The following is a 26,670-nucleotide window of genomic DNA, read 5'->3' as shown; positions in this document are numbered from 1 at the left end:
TGTGAATCAACAGACTGGTGCAGGGTATAATATAGTCGGCCCTGCCCGACTTTAGACTTTCCTTACATGTTTTTAACTGATTTATGTAATTTTCTTCTAAATAAACACTTAATAAAAAAATTGCTATCATTTTCTTAAGAGATTATTTTTCAATTGAAATCGTATCAATTATTTTTTTATTTGATTCAAACAATTTTTTTTATAGGAAATATTTGGGTGATGGTTAGGTTAGGTTAGGTGGCAGCCCGATATTTCAGGCTCACTTAGACTATTCAGTACATTGTGATACCACATTGGTGAACTTCTCTCTTATCACTGAGTGCTGCCCGATTCCACGTTAAGCTCAATGACAAGGGACCTCCTTTTCATAGCCGAGTCCGAACGGCGTTCCACATTGCAGTGAAACCACTTGGAGAAGCTTTGAAACCCTCAGAAATGTCACCAGCATTATTGAGTTGGGATAATCCACCGCTGAAAAACTTTTTGGTGTTCGGTCGAAGCAGGAATCGAACCGACAACCTTGTATATGCAAGGCGGGCATGTTAACCATTGCACCACGGTGGCTCCCATCTTCGGATTACTTTCATTTCTAAACAGCTCGTCTGACAGATTAATTCAAGTGTGCACAAAAAATGTTTTTTTTCTGATTCAATCACGAAATTAATTGATCCAATTAATTTTTTAATTGAAATGCTTTCAATCACGAAAATGATAGTGCCCATCACAGTTTTAATTTGAAGTTAAAAAAAGATACTTTATTAAAAAATTAATTGATTTCATTAGCAAATTTCAATTAATTTTTTAATTGATTCAATTAAAAATTTAATTGATGTTGAATGCAAAACTCAATTAATTTTTTCATTAAAAACGTAACTATTTTTAATTACTTTCTTAACTGACGTAGTCTTTTTAGTTTGATTAACAAATTGCTTGAAATAAAATTTTAGTTAAAAATTAAAAAAAAAATCTTTTTTAAGTGACTTACGGCCATTTTCATGTAGCTCCGTTATGCTTTAACTGTCAGTTAATAGAAAGAAAAATGGAAATATCTTTTCTCCGGTTAACTTTAACTGAAAAATTTTCAGCAGTTAAGTTTCTAACTGGCGTTTGAAATATATACGCAAAATGACAGATATGTAGATATCACGGTTTAAAAGTTCGTTAGCTAACGTAGCACTAACGGAGCTTCATGAAAATGGGGGTTAGTCTTCCGAGCTTGACTAAAAAGTTAATTGTATCAATTAATTAATTGGTTTAATTTACGGTCAACGATTGATATCATATCCTTGATTTTCATACATTAAAATAAAATAGATCAACAAAATTTCCTAACTACGATTATGTTTATTTCATTTTATTACTAATATATTGAAGTTTAACATAGAAGGACTCATTTATATTCATCCAAATCATCAAAATTAAATAGAAAAAAAATTAACTTTGACATTGATTGAAAATTAATCATTAAGGTAAAATGCTGTGCGATGCTATAAATGATGATGACATGGACATGGACATGGACACAGATGAAGAATTTATAAACCTTAAATCTTCAGGAGATTCATCACAAGACCTGGATGATATTTCTGATCAACAATGCATGAAAAATCTGCATTCACAAATAAAAGAAAGAATTGACAAAGGTATCTACACCGTATATCAGGCAAGCAATGTCAAATCAATTGTTTGGAAAATTTTAAGAAAAATTCGAAACGAAGACAATATCTACGTAGAGGGCTATGTCTGGTGCACGCAATGCTCCAATGTGTTGTATGATTATCCAATGTCTCGTAATAAGCATGAATGCTGTCAAAAACTAAAGGATATGTTACAAATTGAATATGAAAATAATTTTACGTTACAAAAATATGGCAATAATAAGGAGCTTATTAAAATCGCCGAGAATATAGAGAATGGGCTATACACCTTGACCACATACTCTGGCAGAAGTATTGTATGGAAAATTTTAAGAAGAATTGTGGATGAGAATAAGAGGCTCGTTGATGGATATGCATGGTGTACTAAATGTAACACAGTCTTGATGGATTATCCTTCAAATCGGACACGGCACAAATGCAGTATAGTTTTGAAGAGGGCCACTGTAAAAGAGTATTTACAAAATAAAAGGAAAGCTGAGCGTTTGGCAATAGCCAATCAAATTGAAAATGGCAATTATACCTTGACCTATTGGTACACTACAAAAAAATATGTACAACGTATAATGCAAAGGATACTGAAGGCCGATAAAACTCTGGTTGAGGGTTATGTGTTTTGCAATCAATGTCGTAGAGTAATGTCTGAATATGGATCACAACAAGATAAACATCAATGCTATAGGGATCTGATAAATGATATTTTCGGCGATGATGAGTCACATGCCTTCAGAAATAATACATCGAATTTACGAAGATTTGACATAGCCGAAAAGCTTGATAAAGGTATTTACACCTTGACCAAACAACAGGGTACAAGTTATCTATGGAAAATTATGAGAAAAATTCTAAAGGAGGATAAAACCCCTGTAGAGGACTACATGTGTTGCATTAGGTGTGGTACAATTTGTTCAAGTCATAGTGCAACAAATCTCAATAAACATAAATGCAGTAAAGAGTTAAGGAAATCTATGCGTGAAGATAACGAGGACAAGGCCAAGGACCCTTTGAACAAACCATCACGATCATTGAGTGATGAAGAATTTCAAACGAAACCTGAATTTTGCTCCCAAATTGCCCAGAAAATTCAACTAGGCATTTACACATTGATCGAACGTAAAAGCCGAGGCTATATTTGGAAAATTATTCGAAATATTCAACGAGCAGATGATAAAACTCTGCTAAAAGGCTATGTGTGTTGCATCGAATGCCGAAATGTATATTGCACTCAGTTTACCGAGAATCTTTATGTCCATAGATGTTGTAAGATTCTAAAAGAGACATTATTGAAGAAGGATAGTGAAGAAAAGGATAGTCGGGTTACGGCAGCGGTTGAATGTCCCAAAGGCGAATCTTTGAAAAACTCTAAGGCGAACGATGTGAATAACGACGATATAGCCAAGAAAATAGCCCAAGGCCTATACACGGTAACCTCTATGAAACGTCGATGTTATGTCAGTCAATTGATGAAGTTGATTTTGAAAGAAGATAAAACCATTTACAAGGATTATGTGTTTTGCATAAAATGTCGTAAAGTCTATTCCAGTCTGAATACCTCGAATTTATATCAACACAAATGTTATAGGGAGTTTAAAAGATCGATATTCAAAAAGAGAGCAGAGAAGGATGACGACGATGATGAGGATGAGAATATATCTCGCCAAGATTTTGCTTGCGATGAGGATTGGATAATTAAAGACCAAGATTTTTCTACCTCCATAGGTGTGATAATAGACAAATCTTTCACTACTTCAAACCTAGAGGAAGATGAAGATCTTCTTTGGGACAATATACAAATTGAAGATACTGAGTTTGGTTCGACAATGGCCACTGAACAATTTATTCAATTTGAATCAGATGAGAAGTCATCGAACCAAGATTTTATTAATAAAACTAGATATAAACAAAATTCTTTTAGAAGTGAAAAAATTCCAAAATGTCTTGCCACCAATGCAAAGATTTCTGAGGAGAGAAGAAGTATGAGGAATATTCTGCGGAAAGATAAAAATCTTATGGACTATGGTAGTTCTAATGACGAGGAAAGCAAAGACAAAGATGACGATTGTCAACTCTTGGAGAAAACTAAGAATCGCAAGGAAGCAAGACCTTCTACATCAAGAGAAGCTGCAAAAATTTGTGACTTCACGAAGGAAACTAAGAATCGCAAGGAATCAAGACCTTCTACATCAAGAGAAGCTGCAAAAATTTGTGACTTCACGAAGGAAACTAAGACATGCCAAGAATCAAGACTTTCTGCAACAAAAGATGCTGCAAACAATTGTGACTTCTTGGAGGGAACTAAGACATGCCAAGAATCAAGACCTTCTGCAACAAAAGATGCTGCAAACAATTGTGACTTCATGGAGGGAACTAAGAATCGCAAGGATCCGAGTCTTGCTAAATCAAAAGATGCTGCAAAAATTTGTGACTTCACGGAGGAAACTAAGAATCACAAGGAATCAAGAGCTTCCACATCAAGAGATGCTGCAAAAATTTGTGACTTCACGGAGGAAACTAAGAAATGCAGGGAATCAAGACCTTTTGCATCAAAAGATTCTGCAAAAAATTTTGAATTCTTTGAGGAAACTAAGAAACTCATAACTACAAATTCTGATAGATTAAATAGTAAATCCTTGCAAGAAAAATCAAACCCGAAGAGGAAAATACCGCAAGATGAAGATGAACTAGAAACTGTGGAATCACATGAAACAAATATGAACAACATGAAAGCCGAAATGATGAAGCCAACTAGTTTTTCTAAGAAATTTAAACATGGTCAATCTTTCAACTCAGATAAGAAAATTTCATCTTCTATAGATTCAATTGATCCGAAAAAGGTTCTCCATTCCCAAGCTTCTATATCTTCCTTAGACCCACAATTAAATAGTAGGGAAACTATTCAAATTCTAAATGAAGTCTATACTATATCCCAAAAGAGGAAAAACAAAAGTCCTATTTGGAATGTCTTAGCTGAAATCCTTAGGAAAGATAATAGTATCCTAGCTGGTTATGTATACTGTCGAAAATGTAAAACTGTTTTGAAATACAAACCGTCGCAGATGTCCATCTTATATAGACATATATGTTGCAGAGAAGAAGAAAGCAAAAATTCAAAAAATGCTATAGGAAAATCTTATAAAGATTCTTCTATGAATGACGAATCATTGAAATCCCTTGACGACATTGGAATTATTACCATAAACAAATCAACTGATGAGGGAAATAAAGATGAATATTTGTTGCAGTCTGATGATGATGATTTATTTGAGAATCGATATGAAGATACTGAAATCGTTGATCTAAATACAGATGAACATGAGGAAAACGAAGACGAGGACGATGAAGATTTGTGGCAGTCTGATCATGATATTGGAAATAAAACGCTTTCATCTAATTTATCTGTGAATAATGAATATAAAAATACTGATGTTGATGATGCAGATGGAGATGAGGAAACCAAAGACGATGATTATTGTTCTAGAATTGCCCAAAAAATTCAAGAAGGTATCTATGGCCTTGTCCAACGTAAAAAAAGTAAAAATCCTATATGGAAAGTATTGGGCGAAATTAAAAATGAATATGGCAATATTTTGGCAAATTGTCTATATTGTCTGGAGTGTCATAGAGTTCTAAGATACGAGGATAAAACAAAGGTCATGCTCTATGGCCATAAATGTGTTAAAGCCCAAAGTAATCGAGATGATTTTGTAAAACCTTATTCGAATACATGTTCCTCTATCTCGCAGTTAATAGAAAAAGGAATTTATTCTATATGTGCAAGGACAAAGGATCAAAGTTATTTGTGGACTGTTATGGGTAAAATACAACAGAAAGATGGAACCTATATTAAGGGATTTCTTAGTTGTCGCAAATGTCAAAATGTCATAAAATATACAAGCAATCGAACTGAAAATGTATATCGCCATAAATGTCTCTTAGAATATAAAAGATTACTAGGAATCCATGGCAATCAGAAGTCATTTCATTCGGAATTTTTTCCATCCTCCTTACAAACCAAAGATCATACGAAGATGGAAACACCAGAATTACCATCGGATACCTTTAAGAGCATAAAGAGAAATGAGGCTCTTACTGTTTCTAGATGTATAGATCAGGGAATCTATAAATTAGCCCAGAACCATAAAGATCCAGCCTATATATGGCAAATATTAGCCCATATCGAGAAGCCAAATGGAAATTATTTAAGGAATTGTGTATATTGTCGCCAATGTCATCGAGTATTGGAAATTGAAGAAAATGATTTGAGCAAACTATATCTGCATGCATGTATAATAGAATTGAAACGGATCAAACATTCTGATTATATGGAAGATTGTCTAGAAGCTTGTGTACAATGGTCCATTGAACAATGCCTTCCTTTATGGGCCAGCAAAGAAGAACCTTTTTCGAATCTTATGGAATATTTTCTAAAATTGGGATCAATACATTCTACAACAGATCCAGCTAAGATGCAAAATATAAAATTACCTAATCACGGAGAAATTTTACAAAATTTTCAAACTATGAAAGAGAAAACAAAAGAAACATTACACAGAAATCTTATGAAAATGTTAATCGATAAAGGAAATATTTCAGCTTCTATAGCAATGTGGTCTGATGATTACTTGAAACGTAATTACTTTATCACTACCTTGCATTATTATTCCAATGAAGAAGTAAATAGTTTGGTAATGGGTATGAAATCTATGCGTTTCGAAAATTCATCCCCAGAATATTTCCTAAGAAAATTGAAAAGTCTATTCCAAGATTTTGGTATTACCGATATTGCAAATATAAAATTCATATCCACTGGCGACAACCGAATTATTAATGAAGCTCTCAAGAATTACACACATCTCCCAAGTAATAGTCATTTGCTAACGAATATATTGGATGAAGTCTTTGAAAACGACATGGAATTTATGGCGCTTCTAAATAAATGTCATAATCTAAGGAAAGCAAACGAAAACTCGACATCTGATCTTGATACTAAAACTATTTCACATACTTCCCTTCCTTTATGGTCGAAGGCTTATGAGACATTTAGAACCATATCCTCGAATCCAAAGTCTAATCATTACAATGATCTGGATTTGGATCAACTAAAGAACCTTACAGAAATGTTATGGGGATTTAAAATTATTTTCAAACGCCTACAAGACACATCTTCCCCCTCCTTATGCTTTGTTATACCCTCAATAAGGAAAATTTCAAAACTTTGTGAGCCAAATTGTATAGATAAACCATTAATAGCTAAACTGAAGAACCAAATTTTAAAAGAAACTCATGAGAAGTGGTCCAGTAAATTAAATTTATGGCACAAAGCTGCTTTCTTCCTATACCCCCTCGCTCTAGAAATTCAGAATCCAAATGATTTCAATGAATTAAAGAAATTTTGTATTTCACAAATGCGAGATTTATACGAAAATACCATACCTTCCAATAATCAGGATTTAGCAAAATCTTCCCCAACATTGCGTGAAAAGGATGCTATGGAATTTTTCTTTACTGATTTACTGAAGCCCAATTCACAAGGTCCCATCTCAGACGCCATATATTCTCAAGAATTAGAGAAATATATGAAATCCTTAGTTTTGATCAATACACAATTCAATGTTTTACAATGGTGGCTACAGAATGCCATTAATTATCCAAATTTATCAAAATTGGCCTTTCAAATACTTTCGATACCAGCAAGTACTGCAATGGCAGAAGAAACTGCCTCTTTGGCGGCCAATCTTATGGCAGAGAAGCGCAAAAATAGCTTAAATCCCAAATTAAGCGATAATATTATATTTTTACATTCTTATCATAAAAATTGTGTTAAATAAATATATAAAATATTTTTGTAAACATATATTTACTTTTTTCGATATATTTTAGTTTTAATAAAATTTGAAAAACAAAAACATTCCCCAAAATATTTTTCAAAATAAAATATTAATTGAATTTGAACAAAATATTCTATTGGAAATATTAGATTTTGATATTCTTTGATTTTCTATAGAAATAAAATTTTGACAAAATTTTCTATAAAAAATTTTTACACAATGTTCTATATTTTCTATAGAAATAAAATTAAAAAAAAAATAAATTATAGAAATAAAATTTTGACAAAATTTTCTACAGAAATAAAATTAAAAAATTCTATAGAAATAAAATTTTGATAACATTTTCTACAGATATAAAATTTTGATAAAATTTACTATAGAAATAAAATTTTGACAAAATTTTCTATAGAAATAAAAATTTTGACCAAATTTTCTATAGAAATACAATTTTGACAAAATTTTCTATAGAAATAAAATTTTGACAACATTTTCTATAGGAATAAAATTTTGACAAAATTTTCTATAGAAATAAAAATTTTGACCACATTTTCTATAAAAATAAAATTTTGACAAAATTTTCTATAGAAATAAAATTTTGACAAAATTCTCTATACAAATAAAATTTTGACAAAATTTTCTATAGAAATAAAATTAAAAAAATTCTATAGAAATAAAATTTTGATAAAATTTTCTATAGATATAAAATTTTGATAAAATTTACTATAGAAATAAAATTTTGACAAAATTTTCTATAGAAATCAAATTTTGACAAAATTTTCTATAGAAATAAAATTTTGACAAAATTTTCTATAGAAATAAAATTTTGACCAAATTTTCTATAGAAATAAAATTTTGGTAAAAACTAAGTTTTGACAAAATTTTGTATAGAAATACAATTTTGACAAAATTTTCTATAGAAATAAAAATTTTGACCAAATTTTCTATAGAAATAAAGTTTTGACAAAATTTTGTATAAAAATAACTTTTGACCAAATTTTCTATAGAAATAAAATTTTGACAAAATTTTCCATAGAAAAAAAATTTTGACAAAATTTTCTATAGAAATAAAAATTTTGACCAAATTTTCTATAGAAATAAAATTTTGACAAAATTTTCTATAGAAATAAAATTTTGACAAAATTTTCTATAGAAATGAAATTTTGACAAAATTTTCTAAAGAAATAAAATTAAAAAAAATTATAGAAATAAAACTAAAAAAAATCTATAGAAATAAAATTTTGACAAAATTTTCTATAGAAATGAAATTTTGACAAAATTTTCTATAGAAATAAAATTAAAAAAAATTCTATAGAAATAAACTTTTGATAAATTTTTTTATAGATATAAAATTTTGATAAAATTTTATATAGAAATAAAATTTTGATAAAATTTTCTATAGATATTAAATTTTGATTAAATTTTCTATAGAAATAAAATTTTGAAAAAATTTTCTATAGAAATAAAATTTTGACCAAATTTTCTATAGAAATAAAATTTTGACAAACTTTTCTATAGAAATAAAATTTTGCCAAAATTTTCCATAGAAATAAAATTTTGACAAAATTTTCTATAGAAATAAATTTTTGACAAAATTTTCTATAGAAATAAAATCTTGACAAACTTTTCTATAGAAATAAAATTTTGACAAAATTTTCCATAGAAATACAATTTTGACAAAATTTTCTATAGAAATAAATTTTTGACAAAATTTTCTATAGAAATAAAATCTTGACAAAATTTTCTATAGAAATAAAATTTTACCACAATTTTCTATAGAAATAAAAATTTTGACAAAATTTTCTATAGAAATAAAATTTTGAAAAATTTTTCTATAGAAATAAAGTTTAACAAAATTTTCTATAGAAATCAAATTTTAACAAAATTTTCTTAGACATAAAATTTTGACAAAATTTTCTATAGAAAAAAAATTAAAAAAAAATGATAGAAATAAAATTAAAAAAAAATTTCTCTAGGAATAAAATTTTTACAAAAATTTCTATAGAAATAAAATTTTGACAAAATTCTCTATACAAATAAAATTTTGACAAAATTTTCTATAGAAATAAAATTAAAAAAATTCTATAGAAATAAAATTTTGATAAAATTTTCTATAGATATAAAATTTTGATAAAATTTACTATAGAAATAAAATTTTGACAAAATTTTCTATAGAAATCAAATTTTGACAAAATTTTCTATAGAAATAAAATTTTGACAAAATTTTCTATAGAAATAAAATTTTGACCAAATTTTCTATAGAAATAAAATTTTGGTAAAAACTAAGTTTTGACAAAATTTTGTATAGAAATACAATTTTGACAAAATTTTCTATAGAAATAAAAATTTTGACCAAATTTTCTATAGAAATAAAGTTTTGACAAAATTTTGTATAAAAATAAATTTTGACCAAATTTTCTATAGAAATAAAATTTTGACAAAATTTTCCATAGAAAAAAATTTTGACAAAATTTTCTATAGAAATAAAAATTTTGACCAAATTTTCTATAGAAATAAAATTTTGACAAAATTTTCTATAGAAATAAAATTTTGACAAAATTTTCTATAGAAATGAAATTTTGACAAAATTTTCTAAAGAAATAAAATTAAAAAAAATTCTATAGAAATAAACTTTTGATAAATTTTTTTATATATATAAAATTTTGATAAAATTTTATATAGAAATAAAATTTTGATAAAATTTTCTATAGATATTAAATTTTGATTAAATTTTCCATAGAAATAAAATTTTGAAAAAATTTTCTATAGAAATAAAATTGTGACCAAATTTTCTATAGAAATAAAATTTTGACAAACTTTTCTATAGAAATAAAATTTTGACAAAATTTTCCATAGAAATAAAATTTTGACAAAATTTTCTATAGAAATAAATTTTTGACAAAATTTTCTATAGAAATAAAATCTTGACAAACTTTTCTATAGAAATAAAATTTTGACAAAATTTTCCATAGAAATACAATTTTGACAAAATTTTCTATAGAAATAAATTTTTGACAAAATTTTCTATAGAAATAAAATCTTGACAAAATTTTCTATAGAAATAAAATTTTACCACAATTTTCTATAGAAATAAAAATTTTGACAAAATTTTCTATAGAAATAAAATTTTGACAAAATTTTCTATAGAAATAAAGTTTAACAAAATTTTCTATAGAAATCAAATTTTAACAAAATTTTCTTAGACATAAAATTTTGACAAAATTTTCTATAGAAAAAAAATTGAAAAAAAATGATAGAAATAAAATTAAAAAAAATTTCTCTAGGAATAAAATTTTTACAAAAATTTCTATAGAAATAAAATTTTGACAACATTTTCTATAGAAATAAAATTAAAAAAATTCTATAGAAATAAAATGTTGATAAAATTTTCTATAGATATAAAACTTTTACAAAATTTTCTATAAAAATAAAATTTTGACAAAATTTTCTATAGAAAAAAAATTTAGACAAAATTTTCTATAGAATTCAAATTTTGACAAAATTTTCTATAGAAATAAAATTTTGACAAAATTTTCAATAGAAATAAAATTTTGCCGAAATTTTCTATAGAAATATAATTTTGACAAAATTTTCTATAGAAATAAAAATTTTAACCAAATTTTCTATAGAAATAAAATTTTGACAAAATTTTCTATAGACATAAAATTTTGCCAAAATTTTCTACAGAAATAAAATTTTGACAAAATTTTCTATAGAAATAAAATTTTGACAAAATTTTCTATAGAAATAAAATTTTGATAAAATTTTCTATAGATATAAAATTTTGGTAAAATTTTCTGTAGAAATAAAATCTTGACAAAATTTTCTATAGAAATAAAATTTTGACAAAATTTTCTATAGAAATAAAATTTTGACAAAATTTTCTATAGAAATAAAATTTTGACAAAATTTTCTATAGAAATAAAATTAAAACAATTCTATAAAAATAAAATTTTGATAAAATTTTCTATAGATATAAAATTTTGATAAAATTTTCTATAGAAATAAAATTTTGATAAAATTTTCTATAGATATTAAATTTTGATAAAATTTTCTATAGAAATAAAATTTTGACAAAATTTTCTATAGAAATAAAATTTTGACCAAATTTTCTATAGAAATAAAATTTTGACCAAATTTTCTATAGATATAAAGTTTTAACAAACTTTTCTATAGAAATAAAATTTTGACAAAATTTTCCATAGAAATAAAATTTTGATAAAATTTTCTATAGATATAAAATTTTTAAAAAATTTTCTATAGAAATAAAATTTTGACAAAATTTTCCATTGAAATAAAATGTTGACAAAATTTTCTATAGAAATAAAATTTTGACAAAAATTTTTATAGAAATAAAGTTTTGGTAAATTTTTGACAAAATTTTCTATAGAAATAAAATTTTGACAAAATTTTCCAAGAAATAAAATTTTCACAAAATTTGCTATTGAAAAAAAAATTGACAAAATTGTCTATTGAAAAAAAAATTGACAAAATTGTCTATAGAAATACAATGTGGACTAAAATTTCCAAAGAAATCAAATTTTGACAAAATTTTCAATAGAAATAAAATTTTGACAAAATTTTCTACAGACATAAAATTTTTCGAAAATTTTCTACAGACATAAAATTTTTCGAAAATTTTCTAGAGAAATAAAATGTTGGCAAAATTTTCTACAGAAATAAAGAATAACATTTTCGTAGAAATAAAAGCTTGGAGAAGTTTATATAGAAATAAATAATTGCAAATTTTGGAAAAAAAAATTTAAATAAAATTTTGACAAAATTCTGTATAGAAATAAAATGTTGACAAAATCTATAGAAATAAAATATTGGTAAAATTTTCCATAGAAGTAAAATTTTGCAGAAATTTTCTATAGAAATAAAATAAGTTAGATGGGATAATCGACCGCTGAAGGGTGTTTTGATATTCAGTTCAGTTGATTTCAGTTCCAAAAATTAATTGTCGGATATTTTGTTTTTTTTTTCGTACATTGACAAATCCAAACATTAAATTTCAAACATTTCATTTTGCGTTTTTTTGTAAAGGGAATTTTTATAATATTAAAATAATATATATTATTTTGTATTATCACGATTTCGGTTGAATTTTTACGGAAATGTGATAAAAATGTTCAATTTTTATTTTGTTTATAAACCATTTGGGTTAATAAAAAATCTTTTTTTATTCCTAATAATCGGCATTGCCTAACGTCGTTTAAAAGTGATGGTTGATTTATCGAAATGTATGATGGTTGATTTATGGAAAGGGATTTGAAGAGCCCTCATTAGAATAAGCGTTTTCCACCTAACATGCCACAAAGTGCAATGGCAATGTCTACCTGCGACTATTAGAAATATACCGTATATTTACCAATCCTAATCATATATATTTGCAATTCCATAAGGATGCCTATAATGGCACGATATAATTTGACTTGTATTATCTCAACCCTTGTGCAGCCTTACATTGACACACATATAACATAGTAATTTCAAATACAATGCTTATGAAGCATAGGCATATATGGGTTTTGCTTATTGCGGCAAAATAAATGAAAACATTGTCATCACTGATTTGTATTGTTTGTTACCTAACTAAAGAACAAGAATTCAATGGGCTGAAATACACAAACATAGACCGTATATTTAAGTGAGTGAAGGAGAGAGGGAGCTGTAGAATGTTAAATTCTTGCAGCCAAATGCAACACAAAAACGGCAAAGTAGATCTGTAAGTGTAAAATATATTAAATATACTTGGTAACTCTATTACTACTCACACATTATATGAGTAAGCCATAGACTATAGACTTTAGATAGATGAGCCATGAGTGTCAAACTATTTTTGACAATTCCGAAGATTAAGAATAAACGAGAAAAATAAGAGCACGCTTGCAATCTCTTTCGTTTTCCTTTTTGTAGTTTGCCAATTTTACACAAAATTAGAACGTGTTTGATGCAACAGAGGATTTATAAATAAATTAATAAATTAAAAGTTCATATTTGAACAAAAAATTGTGACCAAAACCGCGAAAATACGAAATTTAATTTTGAGCAGCATTGCTCTTTACGATCAACACAAAAGCAAATGCACGAAAATTAATGTTTGGGACTGACTCTTTACGAAAAAATCAAAACGAAATGTCAGAAAATTAATTTTTGGAACTGACACATTGTTTTTAAAGAGAATAGTGGATCATCTATCTAAAGTCTATAGTCTATGGAGTAAGCGAGCGTAATATGGTAGTTTGTTAATGCTCTCTCACCCATATGTTTTGTAGTTGTTCTGCAGTTATTGAAGTGTTCGGTTTGTTTTGACAAAGTGAATTTGTAATATCTAAAGTTAGTGGTGAAAAACATTAATCAATTGTTGACGAACGCACATGTAAAAAGTAAACATCATATATATAATAAAAAACAATTCTAGTAAAGTTGCGTGAAGTCAAAAACTACAAGAAAACAAAACATCAACAGAGCATTTATAACTAAAAACGTAAGAAGACGAGAGCCATACAATCATAACAACAAATACAGTGTTGCCATCCCACGAGTCATTCCATGCCAAACCGTACGATTGAAAAAACGCGAATTTTGAAAAACGATTTTATTATCCAATAATCTATAGTAAATATAAACTTTATGAAGTGTAAAATAGAATTTGAAAAAAGTTTACTTTATTCAAAAATATTAGTGTTGCTTAGGAGCTATCTAGCCTTGAATCTAGAATGTATACAATTAATATTAGTATACAGATCTAATTCAACGACTTTTCGTTAATTAAAAAAAAATCAATCCAAAGATGCAAAATCCTCAAAATCAGTAATTCAATATCTTAGTTAATTTTAGGGTTATTTCATTCATTTATAAATGTTTTTAAATACTTTACATGCCTTACATCAAAGATAGAGGGATGCAAACTTAACATCGTATTAGCAAACAATGAGTCGTTCTATGTTAAACTCAACTTCGAAGAAGTATATTAACATAACATCTTAAAGATTTGACTAAGGATAGATTGTTTTATTTTTAAATACAAATGTTACCGAATTAGTAGAAAATAGTACAAAAATTAATTTTTATGTTATTTTTTAATTTTAAAAAACGTAGCATTGCATAAAAATGTTCGTTATGCTTTTGTTATTAAATTACATAATATCAAATTTTAAAACTACTGTATTGTATATGTATATTTAAATCTAGGCCGGTTTCGACATTTTTTTTTAGATTGTCTAAAAAAAAATCTTATTTTGCAAAATTTTTTTTCAATAAAAAAGTTTGTCAAAATTTATTTATATAGGAAATTTTGTATAGAACATTTTGTCAACAATTTATTTCTATAGGAAATTTTGCCAAAATTTTATTTCGATAAAAATTGTATCCAATTTTTATTCTATAGGAAATTTTGTTAAAATTTTATATCTATACAAAATATTGTCAAAATTGTATTTCTATACAAAATTTTATGTCTGTAGAAAATTTTGACAAAATTTTATTTGTATTGAAAATTTTGACAAAATTTTATTTCTATAGAAAATTTTGTCAAAATTTTATTTCTATAGAAAATTTTGTCAAATTTTTATTTCTATAGAAAATTTTGTCAAATTTTTATTTCTATAGAAAATTTTGTCAAAATTTTTTTTCATAGAAAATTTTGACAAAATTTTATTTGTATTGAAAATTTTGACAAAATTTTATTTCTATAGAAAATATAGATAAAATTTTATTTCTATAGAAAATATAGATAAAACTTTAATTCTATAGAAAATTTATGAAGAAGTACCTCTTTGCAAAATCTACCAAAATGAAGAATTCTACCAATCTACAAAACAGTTAACAATTTACAATTTTTTGTACCAACTGTGGCACTATTGCAAAAGACACCATGTGTGTATTTCGTCACCTTCTGAGCGTTTCGAATATATACACTATCGTATAATACTTTGTACCTCAGTGTGGCGGAAAAAAAATCTCATTCCACGTTTCACATTTACGGATGAATGGAGTATAGACAATATTTCTATCAAAAATTTTGAAATCCTGTATTAAAAACTAAAATATCTTCATTTTGGTATAGTTTATTTCTTCAATGACCGCTATTTACAATTTTTAGAGTTGAGTTGATATCTGAGAAACGTTCACATCATCATTTTCATCACAATTACTCAATATGGAATAATTGTGATGAAAAAGTACATAATGGCTCGAGGTCGTGCCACGGTTGTTTTAGCACTCGAAATGTGTCAAAAAAGCACAAAAGTGTCAACTTTATCAAATCTTCAATATGATCGCTTTCTAGAGCAAACAATTATTTTTGGAAGATGAACACTTAACATGTATGTCGCAACTATATTATTTTCACAGATATTAGCTCCGTTCGAGAACCCGATAATTTTTGATAATTATTACATATTTTTACTGGAAGTCGTTCGTTTACACCAAAACGCCAGCAAAAGAGAGCCGGAGAGAGACAACATTTGACAGTTATGAGATAGAGAAATTGCAAGTTTTTGCTAGAGATCTTTTTCCCAGTAAAATCTTGCAAACCATAGCATACGTTGCCAGCTGGTTATTGATAACAAACAAAGAACCAATAAAATGTACATGTTCGGCAACTACACCCTTAAAAAAAATCGCTTCTGTAACATATACTCCCAAACACATTTTGCTTCAAGCATATACATTTTTGGATATTGCCCAAACATTAATATATTTGATTTCTTCCAACATATAATATGTTTGAAAGCATATTGGTCTAAACAATATAATATGTTTGGGTAGTCTAAGTTCCAAACATTGTGTATTTTTTCATCCAAATTCAATAATGTTGTCTTCCAAAAAACTATATGTTATTATTTGAACATATAATATGTTTGGAAACATTTTGAATCCAAAAATATTATTTGCTTAGAAGAATTTTCTCCCATAGAAGATTCTGCTCAAATTTTTTTCTGCCCAATTATATATTCCCTCCCATTTTTCTCATTTCCACGAGTTTTTTTAGTTCTTAGCACCTGTAATACAAACATTGTAGAAGAAATTATTAAATTTTATAATTTTTTTAAATTTTACCTTTTGCCGGACAGGGATTCGAACAGCAGACCACACAGTTTGTAAGCCAGCACACTAACAACTGGGCTACGTAGCTGTTATGGTCATCAAGAGATAATTATCGTTATAAGTCATATTTATATAGCATAGCTTGCGGCGCCCACGAGCCGATGCAAACATAACATTGTTTAACAACATAACATTGTTAAACATACATTTGTTGGCGGCGTGGATCAGTGGTTGGTACGTCCGCCTTGCATGCCAAGGGTCCTGGGTTCGATCCCTGATTCGACCGACACCATTTTTTTTTTACATATATTTTTTTACGTATATTCCAGATACGTTCGGAATATCCCGAGAAGGTGTTCAACATTACATATTACTATATTAAATTTTTACTACGAAACTGTAAAGGGTGTCTTATAAAAGACTTAAAGTCAGAAAAGAAAAATGCTTGATATAAACGAAATGGACTGAGTTCAAATCAAATATTATTTTTTTATTGCAAAAATAAAAATTGTGTTTTTGTATACAAGTTTAAAATTTTCGAAGAAATTCAAAAACTCTTACAAAGGTAGAATGTGAAGTCGAGTATATATATAATTTTTTCCATCGAATCCTAAAGTTAACGATAACCATTCAAAAGCACATTATATTTAAATGATAAACAATAATTTTATAACCAACACATAAATTTATTTTGGTGTGAACAATTGTTTGCTTTCTTTAATAATTTATTCTAAAGAAAATAAACTTATTCAATTAATTGTTGCTTTGGATCATTCCCCACCAAGTTATAATACAATTTGCCTAAAAAGTTATATTGTTATTCTGGTTTTACCGATGCGAGTTTTGCCATTAAAATGAGAAATAATTTTAGTGGCAAAACTCAAACTCAATGTTTGCTTTTATTTTCGAAAGTATCCGTCAACTCCTCTTGGACTACTTATTAATAAAGAGGAACTAAACTTTGTTTTGAAACAACTCTAAAAAGAGTACACTGAAGAAAATATTGTCGTGCGGCCAAAGATTTCATGTCCTTAAAATAAGAATACAAATTTTGCTTAGCTTAGGCGACGCATTTCTCTAATATAAAGTTTTTTCCATGTTCAAACGTCGATAAACTTTTTAATGAAGTCGTGTTGTCTTTATAATTAAGTGATTTGACTTAAAAATGGGTATCATAACATGAAAGAAAAAATTTATAGGCTAAGGTCAACTTGACTTTAATAATTCAGAAAAATTCTTTAAAAGTAATGAAATTGTCTTCAAATTTGTTGCATCTGGTTTTTCAAAACTTTATTTTAAAGACGTTTTTTACTTGAAACATAGCATAATTTCTACTGGACGTCTTGTTTATAACGGACTTTTTATAGCATATGAAAAAAGCTGAAAAAGCGAAAAAATAAAATTTGCTTCATAGAGTCAAATACACAAAACCCACATTTAAAAGTATCCTTACTTGAATTCTCGGCTTCATTGGCTCGGAATCAATACCAAAATTATTAAAATAGAGACACAATCTTTGGAACCGGGCATGCTATTTTTCAGTTAGTTTTTATGAAGATCCCTTTAATTACCTTTGTTTGAATATTTTGACTTACTCGTCCTACGTTCCGATTTGTTTTGACGAAACAAAAAAAAGTGCCCGTAATGCGAAAATGATAAACAAAACTCATGCTCTTTTTTTCAAATGTCTTTTCTCTTGGTTCCGAATGAATTTTCTCTCCGAATACTCATTTTAATCTTTTTACTTAAGCGTATACAATTTTTGGCGGTCTTATATCACAACATAGATATGTTTACTCCAAATTTGTAAATTTATTCTTCTTTATATTCACACATAGTATTTTTCCAATCTTTAATGGAATTTTCTTTGCGTATATGTATTTTTAAGGCGCCAATTGGTTACTTTCATTATTTTACTTCCAGCATACACTTTATGTCTCTCTTTCTAAACACATATATGTTTATAGTCTATTTCTAAATTAATATATGTTTGCATCCAAGCATATTATATTTACAAACATTTTTTGTCCCAAACATAATATGTTCTAACATATTAACATATATGTCCCAAACATGTTATGCTAGTTTATGAACATTATATGCTTGCACTTAAAAATATTGTGTTTACCAATTTGAGTTCCAAACATATAATTTTTACACCCAAACATAAGAAAAACGTCATTTCATTGGGATCGGACCACCTCCCCATAATTCTCACCATCAACCGACCCTCCGATTTAATAACCTCTGAACGCCGGACGTTTATTAATCAAAAGAAAGCCAACTGGGAAGGCTTCAGAGAATACACCGATCGCCGCTTCAGTGAGCTCCCGTCCCCCTCTCATGTTTATGTTGCCCAGAGGGCGTTCCGGGACATCATTAACGCAGCAGCCGCTCGCTTCATACCCACTGGTCGAATTGCCCAAGTGAGGCCCAACTTCCCAGCCGAAGCGGCGGGACTCGCAGACGAGCGTGATGAACGCCGTCGTGCTAACCCTGCTGATCTTAGAATCAGAGAACTAAATCTAGAGATTAGTAAGATAGTCGACGAGCACAAGCGGAACACTTGGTTAGAGCACCTGAAGTAATGTAACTTAGGCACAGGGACTGGTAAATTGTGGTCAACAGTTAGAGCCCTCTCGAACCCCGCTACAAGGGATGATGGGATTTCAGTCATCTTTGGCGACGTGACTGTGACTGATCCGAAGAGATGCGCCGAATACTTAAACCGACAGTTTGTCGAGCATCCCGAGAGTGATAGAGCGAAAAGGAGAGCCACACGTCGCATACGTGGTCTCCGAGCCGACGACACACTACAATTTACTGCAGCCGTAGTTACCAGTGTCATCAACAGCGCGAAACCATCCAAGGCGCTGGGCCCCGAAGGAATTTCATTGCTAATGTTGAAGCATCTGGTAATACTGGGAGTTGAGTACCTGACCAGACTCCTCAATTTGTCCTTAGAATCACTCATTATACCTGATGTCTGGAAGATGGGAAGGGTGATTCCACTACTGAAACCAGGCAAAGATTCGAGTAAAGGTGAATCGTACAGACCGATATCCTTGAGGCACTTGAGGCACTACTCCTCCCTAGCCTTGTGGAGAATTTTCCAGCTGCCCACCATCAACATGGATTCCGTAAGGTACACAGTACGACGACAGCCTTACATGCCATTACGACACATATCAATGAGGGACTTAATCAGCCCAGGCTGTGTCATAGGACAGTCCTCGTGGCGCTTGACCTATCGAAAGCATTTGGTACGGTCAACCATGCCCGATTATTTGAGGACATCGAGAATACGTCCCTACCGGCAGGAGTGAAACGTTGGGTGCTGAATTATATGTATGGACGCCAGTCGTACGTGGAATTCAGGGACAAAAAGTCAAAATCCCGTAGAGTTAAACAGGGAGTTCCCCAGGGTGGGGTGATATCTCCGGCACTGTTTAACCTCTACCTGTCCTCGATTCCAAGCCCACCTGATGGCGTCGAGATTGTATCATATGCGGATGACTGTACAATCTTGGCACCTGGGCCCAATGTTGATGATCGTTTAATGTCTACTTAGCTACTTAGCCCAAGATTCTTGGGGTCACATTCGACAGCCTTTTCAGGTCGTCTGCCCATGCCACTGCAATTTGTAATAACCTCCGTGGTAAAAATAAGGTCCTCAAGACACTTGCTGGCAGTACTTGGGGTGCGGACAAAGAAACCTTGTTAACTACCTATAAGGCAATTGGCCGGTCAGTGGTAAACTATGCAGCGCCAGTGTGGACACCGCAGACTAGTTATACGCAGTGGAATAACATACAAACCTGTCAGAACGCTGCCCTTAGAACTGCGACTGGGTGTCTCCGCAGCACACCCCTGGATCACCTTTATATGGAGACAAAGATCATCCCTGTGCGAACACACAACTACATATTGTCAAAGCAGTATCTCCTGGGTTGTTATCGCAGTAATCATCCAAACCACCATCTCATGGATGCACAACCACCACCCAGGAACGTAAGGGTTGATATACACCATCTAGAGCGCGAGATCCAGCGCTACAAAAGAGAACCCCTAGATCAAGCAGCGTACCAGGCAGGTTTGAACAGGATTTATGAGGATACTGTAGCTCAAGCGGTGAGTAGCTACAAGGTTAATCCTGTTCTCGGAGTCCGTCCACCGCCCATAGCACCGGAGGAAAGAGACCTCCCACGGCAGACTAGGGTAGTTTTAGCCCAGTTAAGATCAGGCAAGTGCAGCCGCCTCAATTCCTATTTATCAGTGATTGATAGCAGCGTAGCTGACGTATGTCCAATTTGCAACCAAGGGCCACACGACACGCGTCATCTTTTCTCTTGCCCAGCTAAACCAACCCGACTTACCGCCAGGTCACTCTGGACGCACCCCACCTTAGTCGCAGAGTTCCTCGATCTGGCCACAAGCTGAAGTACCAAAGCGTATAACATAAAAATGGATGAAATCACAATAAACTGTTACAACAACAACAAAAACAGTATTTTTCGTCCGTGTACGATTGGAAGTTAAATATATAGGATTCGTTTTTTGTTTTCAATGTTTTAGCAGTTGAAATTGTCAATGTGCAAATAGTTACTGGATACCGTTCGTGTACTTTGCAGCAATTTTAAGCAAAGAGTGTAAAATACACTCTTACTCTCTTGCTAGTTTTTACTGGAAAAGTACGCGAACAGACCTATTATGCATTTGATTTCGAGAGGCATTTTATGTTTGGCGAGAAGACAACAGTTTTGCTGTAAACACGTTTCCTATTCCCCATCAAAAAATCCATCCATTTTGTTCCGTGTGTATGCTTATATGGACAAAAGCGAAGAATTCCATATTTAGGAAGTAGTTCACGTATTTTATAGTAGGACACAAAACTTACTATTGCAAAAGGCGAAAACATGAACTTGGTTTTTAAAACATTTACTTAAGGAAAATAATATGAATTTGAATTTTGTTTAAAAGCTTAATAATGTTCTATTTAAACTCTTGTTAATATTCTAGCAAAAATAAAAATTTTACAAGTGGACTGACTGTATAAGATTTAAGATTTTGTTGTATCAACTTTACGAAATCAATAAATAAATAAAATATATAAAAAAAATTATTACGGATACATACATAATATTAATGAAATGTTTTATATTATAAATGACATATATACATACATATATATTTTCATGGTACTTAATAGGAATTGTGTAAGACCGGACAGATATATAACCCCAAGTAATAATGGATGGAACGCAGTTTATCCCATAAGCCTTATTATACCTCGCTTTTATTGTTTATATAACAAATTTAATACTATGTGATTGAAGGAGGAAATATCCCCAAATTACGACGGTATCCCCAGCCAGATTGCCAAAATGTCAAAAAATTTCCCCAACCTCGAGAAAAAATTCTCTGTTTGGGGGGGGGGGGATCTTCTACTCTGACAACACTGCTCGCAATCAGAGTTGCATTGGGGCTTTCTAATGTACCTGAGGAAATAAGTAGGTAGTTATTTTACAAACTACGAACAACTGATTACATATTAGGTGATCATATGCTCTTTATACACTACTTATTTCATGGCCGAAGGTATGCCTGAGGTGAAGTACTTTCCTCCTAGGATATGCGTATGTAAATGTAATCCGGAGCGATGCCAATTAATAAGTGGTTATTAATTTTTAAATTGGCTTACCTACAAGATTACCGAGTAATGAGAGTTTTTGCTAGGAAGAAATACTTTACAATTTACTCTGGTTTCCTAAGATTTTTTTTATTATTGTGAAATTATTTCGTTAGCACTCGTGTCGATCTGTTGCCCCTCATGTTGACCGAACTAACATTTTGAATTTTATGAAATAGTTCAAAGGACATTATGTAAACGTACATCTATTTCATGACAGTGTTCATAAATTTTCTACATATTTATGTACAAATTTATAATTTATTTTTTGTGGTATAGGTTATTGAGTAAATTAGAAACATACAGAATATGTTTCGGGAGTGCAGATTTTTTTGGGGATGTATAATAGGATAAAATTGAAAATTATGATTTTCCGTGCACAGTCATATATTCTTAAGAGATTATTTTTCAGTTAGATTAAAATATTGTGAATTAATGTTTCTTCACGCTCGAAGTCTTCTTTAATTATCTATCGATTTTGAAGAAACATTAATTTATTATTTTAACAAAAGGTCGACCAAAAATCTAATAAAAAAAAAACAATAATTAAAATATTGTATCAATTCTATTATTTTTTTTATAGGATATATTTTGGAGATATTTAGTTAAAGCACCTTCATTAATCAATTGCATTAATAAATGTTTCTAATTACCGTCAATTATTGATAACTAGATCACTAAATTTTGTAGTAAGGTTTTTTAAAATTTTATTACTAATATTTTGATGTTTAACATGGAGGGACTCATTTATATTCATCCAAATTTAATATAAAAAATATATATTTATTTTTTTTAATAATATAGATCATAAATAAAACCCTAATTACATCGATTGAAAATCCATTAAGGTAAAATGAAGTGCGATGAATTAAATGATGATGACATAGACTTGGACACGGAGGAAGAATTTATAAGTATTAAACCTTCAGGAGATTCATCCAAAGACCTGGGTGGCATTTCGATTCAACAACAACAACGATGTTATACACCGCAGCAGTCACAAGTAAAAGAAAAAATTGAAAAAGGAACGGAGGAAGAATTTATACAAATTGAACCATCCGGAGATTCATCCAAAGACCTGGATAACATTTCTGATCAACAACAACAACAATGTCTGAAATCCCAAATAAAAGAAAACATACAGAAAGGTATCTACACCGTACACTATGACAGCAAGGGCAAAGGAAATGTTTGGAACATTTTGAGAAAAATTCAAAACCAAGACAATCTCTACGTGGAGGGATATGCTTGGTGCACGCAATGTTGCAATGTGGTGAGTGATAAATCGCCAACTCGTAACCTACATGAATGCTGTAAGAAATTCAGTTTTTCTCAAATTGCCGAGAATATAAAAAATGGGGTATACACCTTGAATAAATACTATAGATTAAGAAATTTATGGACAATTTTAAGAAAAATCGTGGATGAGAATAACAGTCCCATTGATGGATACTTATGGTGTATTAAATGTCGCACAGTCTTGTTGGATTATAAATCAAATCGGGCGAATCACAAATGCAGTAAGGATTTGAAGAGAAAATTGGCTAAAGATTCTGTAAAGCAGCAGGACAGGATAGCTAAGCATTTGGCAATAGCCACTCAAATTGAAAATGGGACTTATACTTTGAGCGATTGGTACACTACTAAAACAATGCGAAGAATATTAAAGGCCGACAAAACTCTGGTTGAGGGTTATGTGTTTTGCAATCAGTGCCGTAAAGTATACTCTGACTATGCATCACAAAAAAATACACATTCATGCTATAGGGACTTAAAATATGCCCCCACCAAAGATATTACAGACGATTATAATAATATTAAATCGAATATAAGAAGATTCGAAATAGCCGAGAAACTCGAAAAGGGTATTTACACCTTGGCAAAACATCAGAGTACAAGTTTTGTATGGACATTTATGAGAAAAATTCTAAAGGAGGATAAAACTCCAATAGAGGACTTCACGTGTTGCATTAAATGTGGTGATGTTATTTCAAGTCGTACAATGACAAATATTAGCAAACATAAGTGCTGCAATGAATTAATGAAATTTATTCACGAGGGCACGGACGAGGATGAGGACCATGTAGAATATCATACAAAAGCAGAACTTCGCGCCCAAATCGCCCAGAAAATTCAACAAGGTAGTTACACATTGATCGAACGTAATAGCCGAGCTTATATCTGGAAAATTATTAGAAATATTCAACGAGAAGATGACAAAACTCTTTTAAAAGGCTACGTGTTTTGCATCGAATGTGAAAATGTACATCGCTTTACAACTACTGAGAATCTATATGCCCATAAATGTTGTAAGATTTTAAAAGAATTATTATTGAAGAAGGAGAGTGAAGAAGGCATAGCCAAGAAAATAGCGCAAGGCATTTACACGGTGACCTCTATGAAAAGTAGTAGTTATCTCCGTAACCTGATGATGGTTATTGTGAAAGAAGATAAAACCATTTATAAGGATTATGTGTTTTGCTCTAAATGTCGTAAAGTCTATTCGATTGTGAGGGCAGTTCATTTATATCAACACAAATGTTATGGAGAGTCTAAAAGTTATATATTGAAACAAAAAGAAGTGAACGACGACAATGATGCTGTTAATGATGAGAATAGATCTCGCCAAGACTCTGCTTGCGATGAGGATTGGAGAATTGAAGACCAACACTTTTATTCCTCCAAAGGTGCGATAAATGATGAATCATTCACTATTTCAGAACAAGATGAAGATCTTCCTTGGGACAATATAAAACTTGAAGAGACTGAGTTTTGTTCTACAATGACAGGTCGACAATTAAATAGTAGGAAAACTATTACAATTCGTAATGAAGTCTATACGATATCCCAAAACAAGAAAGACAAATCTCCTGTTTGGAATGTCTTATCTGAACTCCGGAGGAAAGATGATAGTATCCTGGCTGGTTATGTATACTGTAGAAGATGTGAATCTGTTTTGATATACACAGAGTTGGACACATTAAATAATCATATATGTTGCAGAGAGGAACAATCCAAACGATTTCGATGAGTTATAACAATGTTGTGTTTCACATATACCAGATTATTGCGAAAATGACATAACCTCCGATACTCAGAATTTAGCACACGCTCCGCTCCCCACCCCCTGCCACATTGCGAGAAAAGGATGCTATTGAATTGTTCTTAACTGATTTGCTGAAGGCCAAATTCCAAGTTTCCATCTGAAGCGAAATATATTCTCATTAGTTTCGATCAGTTCAGAATGCCATTAATTATCAAAATTTAATAAAAATTGAACGAAGAAACTGCATCTTTGGCGGTCAACCTTATTGCACAGGAGCAAAAGAGCCTCAATCCAAAATAATGCCATGATCTTATATTTGTACATTGTTATCATAAAATTTGTGTTTAATAAATAAATAAATAATTTATTTTTATTTATTTTTCTTTATTTTATTTTTCTTATAAAATTCTTATAAAATTAGAAAAAAAATAATACCGAAAATTCCATTATTGTTTTAATGCTAACATTGAACGTTTCTATTGAAATAAAATTTTGACAAAATTTTCTATAGAAATAAAAATTTGAAAAAATTAAATTTTGACAACATTTTCGTTAGAAATAAAATTTTAACAAAATTTGGACTAAATTTTCTATAGAATTAAGGTTTGAAAAAAAAAACAAATCTAGAGAAATAAAATTTTGAAAAAAAATCTCTATAGATATACAATTTTGACAAATATTTCTGTAGATCGCGGATTTGGTTGAAATTTTTACGCAAATGTGATAGAAATGTTAAATTTTTGTTTTCTTTTTACTTCATCTGGTTCTTCCTAAATCTTTAAATTTTGTATTAAATTAGAAAAAGGGTGGTAACAAAAATTAAATATAATGTAAAAATTCCTTTCCCAATAATGTGCATTACCTAACTTCGTTGAAAGTGATGGTTGATTTATGTAAATTTATGATTTTACCAGAAAATGGATTTGAAGAACCCTCATAAGAATAAGCCTTTTTTCACCTAACATGCCACAAAGTGCAATGGCAATGTCTACCTGCGACTATTAGAAATATACCGTATATTTACCAATTCTAATCATATATATTTGCATTTCCATAAAGGTGTCTATAATGGCACGATATTATGTGACTTGTATTATATCAATCCCTTTGCAGCCTTACATTGGAACAGATCAGGGATGGAAAATACAATTTTTAAGAAAGTAAAAAAAGGTATTTTTTGAGCGGAAAGGTACTTTTTACTAAATTTCAACAAAAATTTCATTGGAAAATTATTGTCAAGAGACTAAATTTTAAAGAAAATAAAATTTTGCAAAAATGTTCTATATAAATAAAATTTTGCAAAAATTTTCTATATAAATAAAATTTTGCAAAAATTTTCTATAGAAATCAAATTTTGCAAAAAAATCTGTAGAAAAAAATGTTGCAAAATGTTTTCTATAG

General features: G+C 29.7%; 2 protein-coding genes across 24 annotated transcripts in view; one reads left to right on the top strand and one right to left on the bottom strand.

The window, feature by feature from the left end:
* Syp (synaptotagmin binding cytoplasmic RNA interacting protein) overlaps nucleotides 1–26,670 on the bottom strand; it is a 529,002-nt gene that overhangs the window by 268,219 nt on the left and 234,113 nt on the right. The gene's annotated exons all lie outside the window — the stretch shown is intronic.
* LOC142222318 (uncharacterized) overlaps nucleotides 1–26,670 on the top strand; it is a 49,412-nt gene that overhangs the window by 4,297 nt on the left and 18,445 nt on the right. The window contains exons 1-2 of one of the 3 annotated variants that reach the window (XM_075292376.1): nucleotides 13,757–13,970; nucleotides 23,028–25,012. In XM_075292376.1, the coding sequence (XP_075148491.1) occupies nucleotides 23,077–25,012 (1,936 nt within the window). In that variant the 5' untranslated portion in view covers nucleotides 13,757–13,970; nucleotides 23,028–23,076. Of the gene's footprint in view, nucleotides 1–1,469; nucleotides 7,564–13,756; nucleotides 13,971–23,027; nucleotides 25,013–26,670 lie in introns of those variants that run through there. The other 2 variants (XM_075292377.1, XM_075292378.1) reach the window with 2 other exon arrangements.

This window comes from Haematobia irritans, chromosome 1 (genome assembly GCF_050003625.1).
Source record: "Haematobia irritans isolate KBUSLIRL chromosome 1, ASM5000362v1, whole genome shotgun sequence".
In the NCBI taxonomy this organism is placed as follows: domain Eukaryota; kingdom Metazoa; phylum Arthropoda; class Insecta; order Diptera; family Muscidae; genus Haematobia; species Haematobia irritans.
This window is presented reverse-complemented; position numbering and strand designations above follow the sequence as displayed.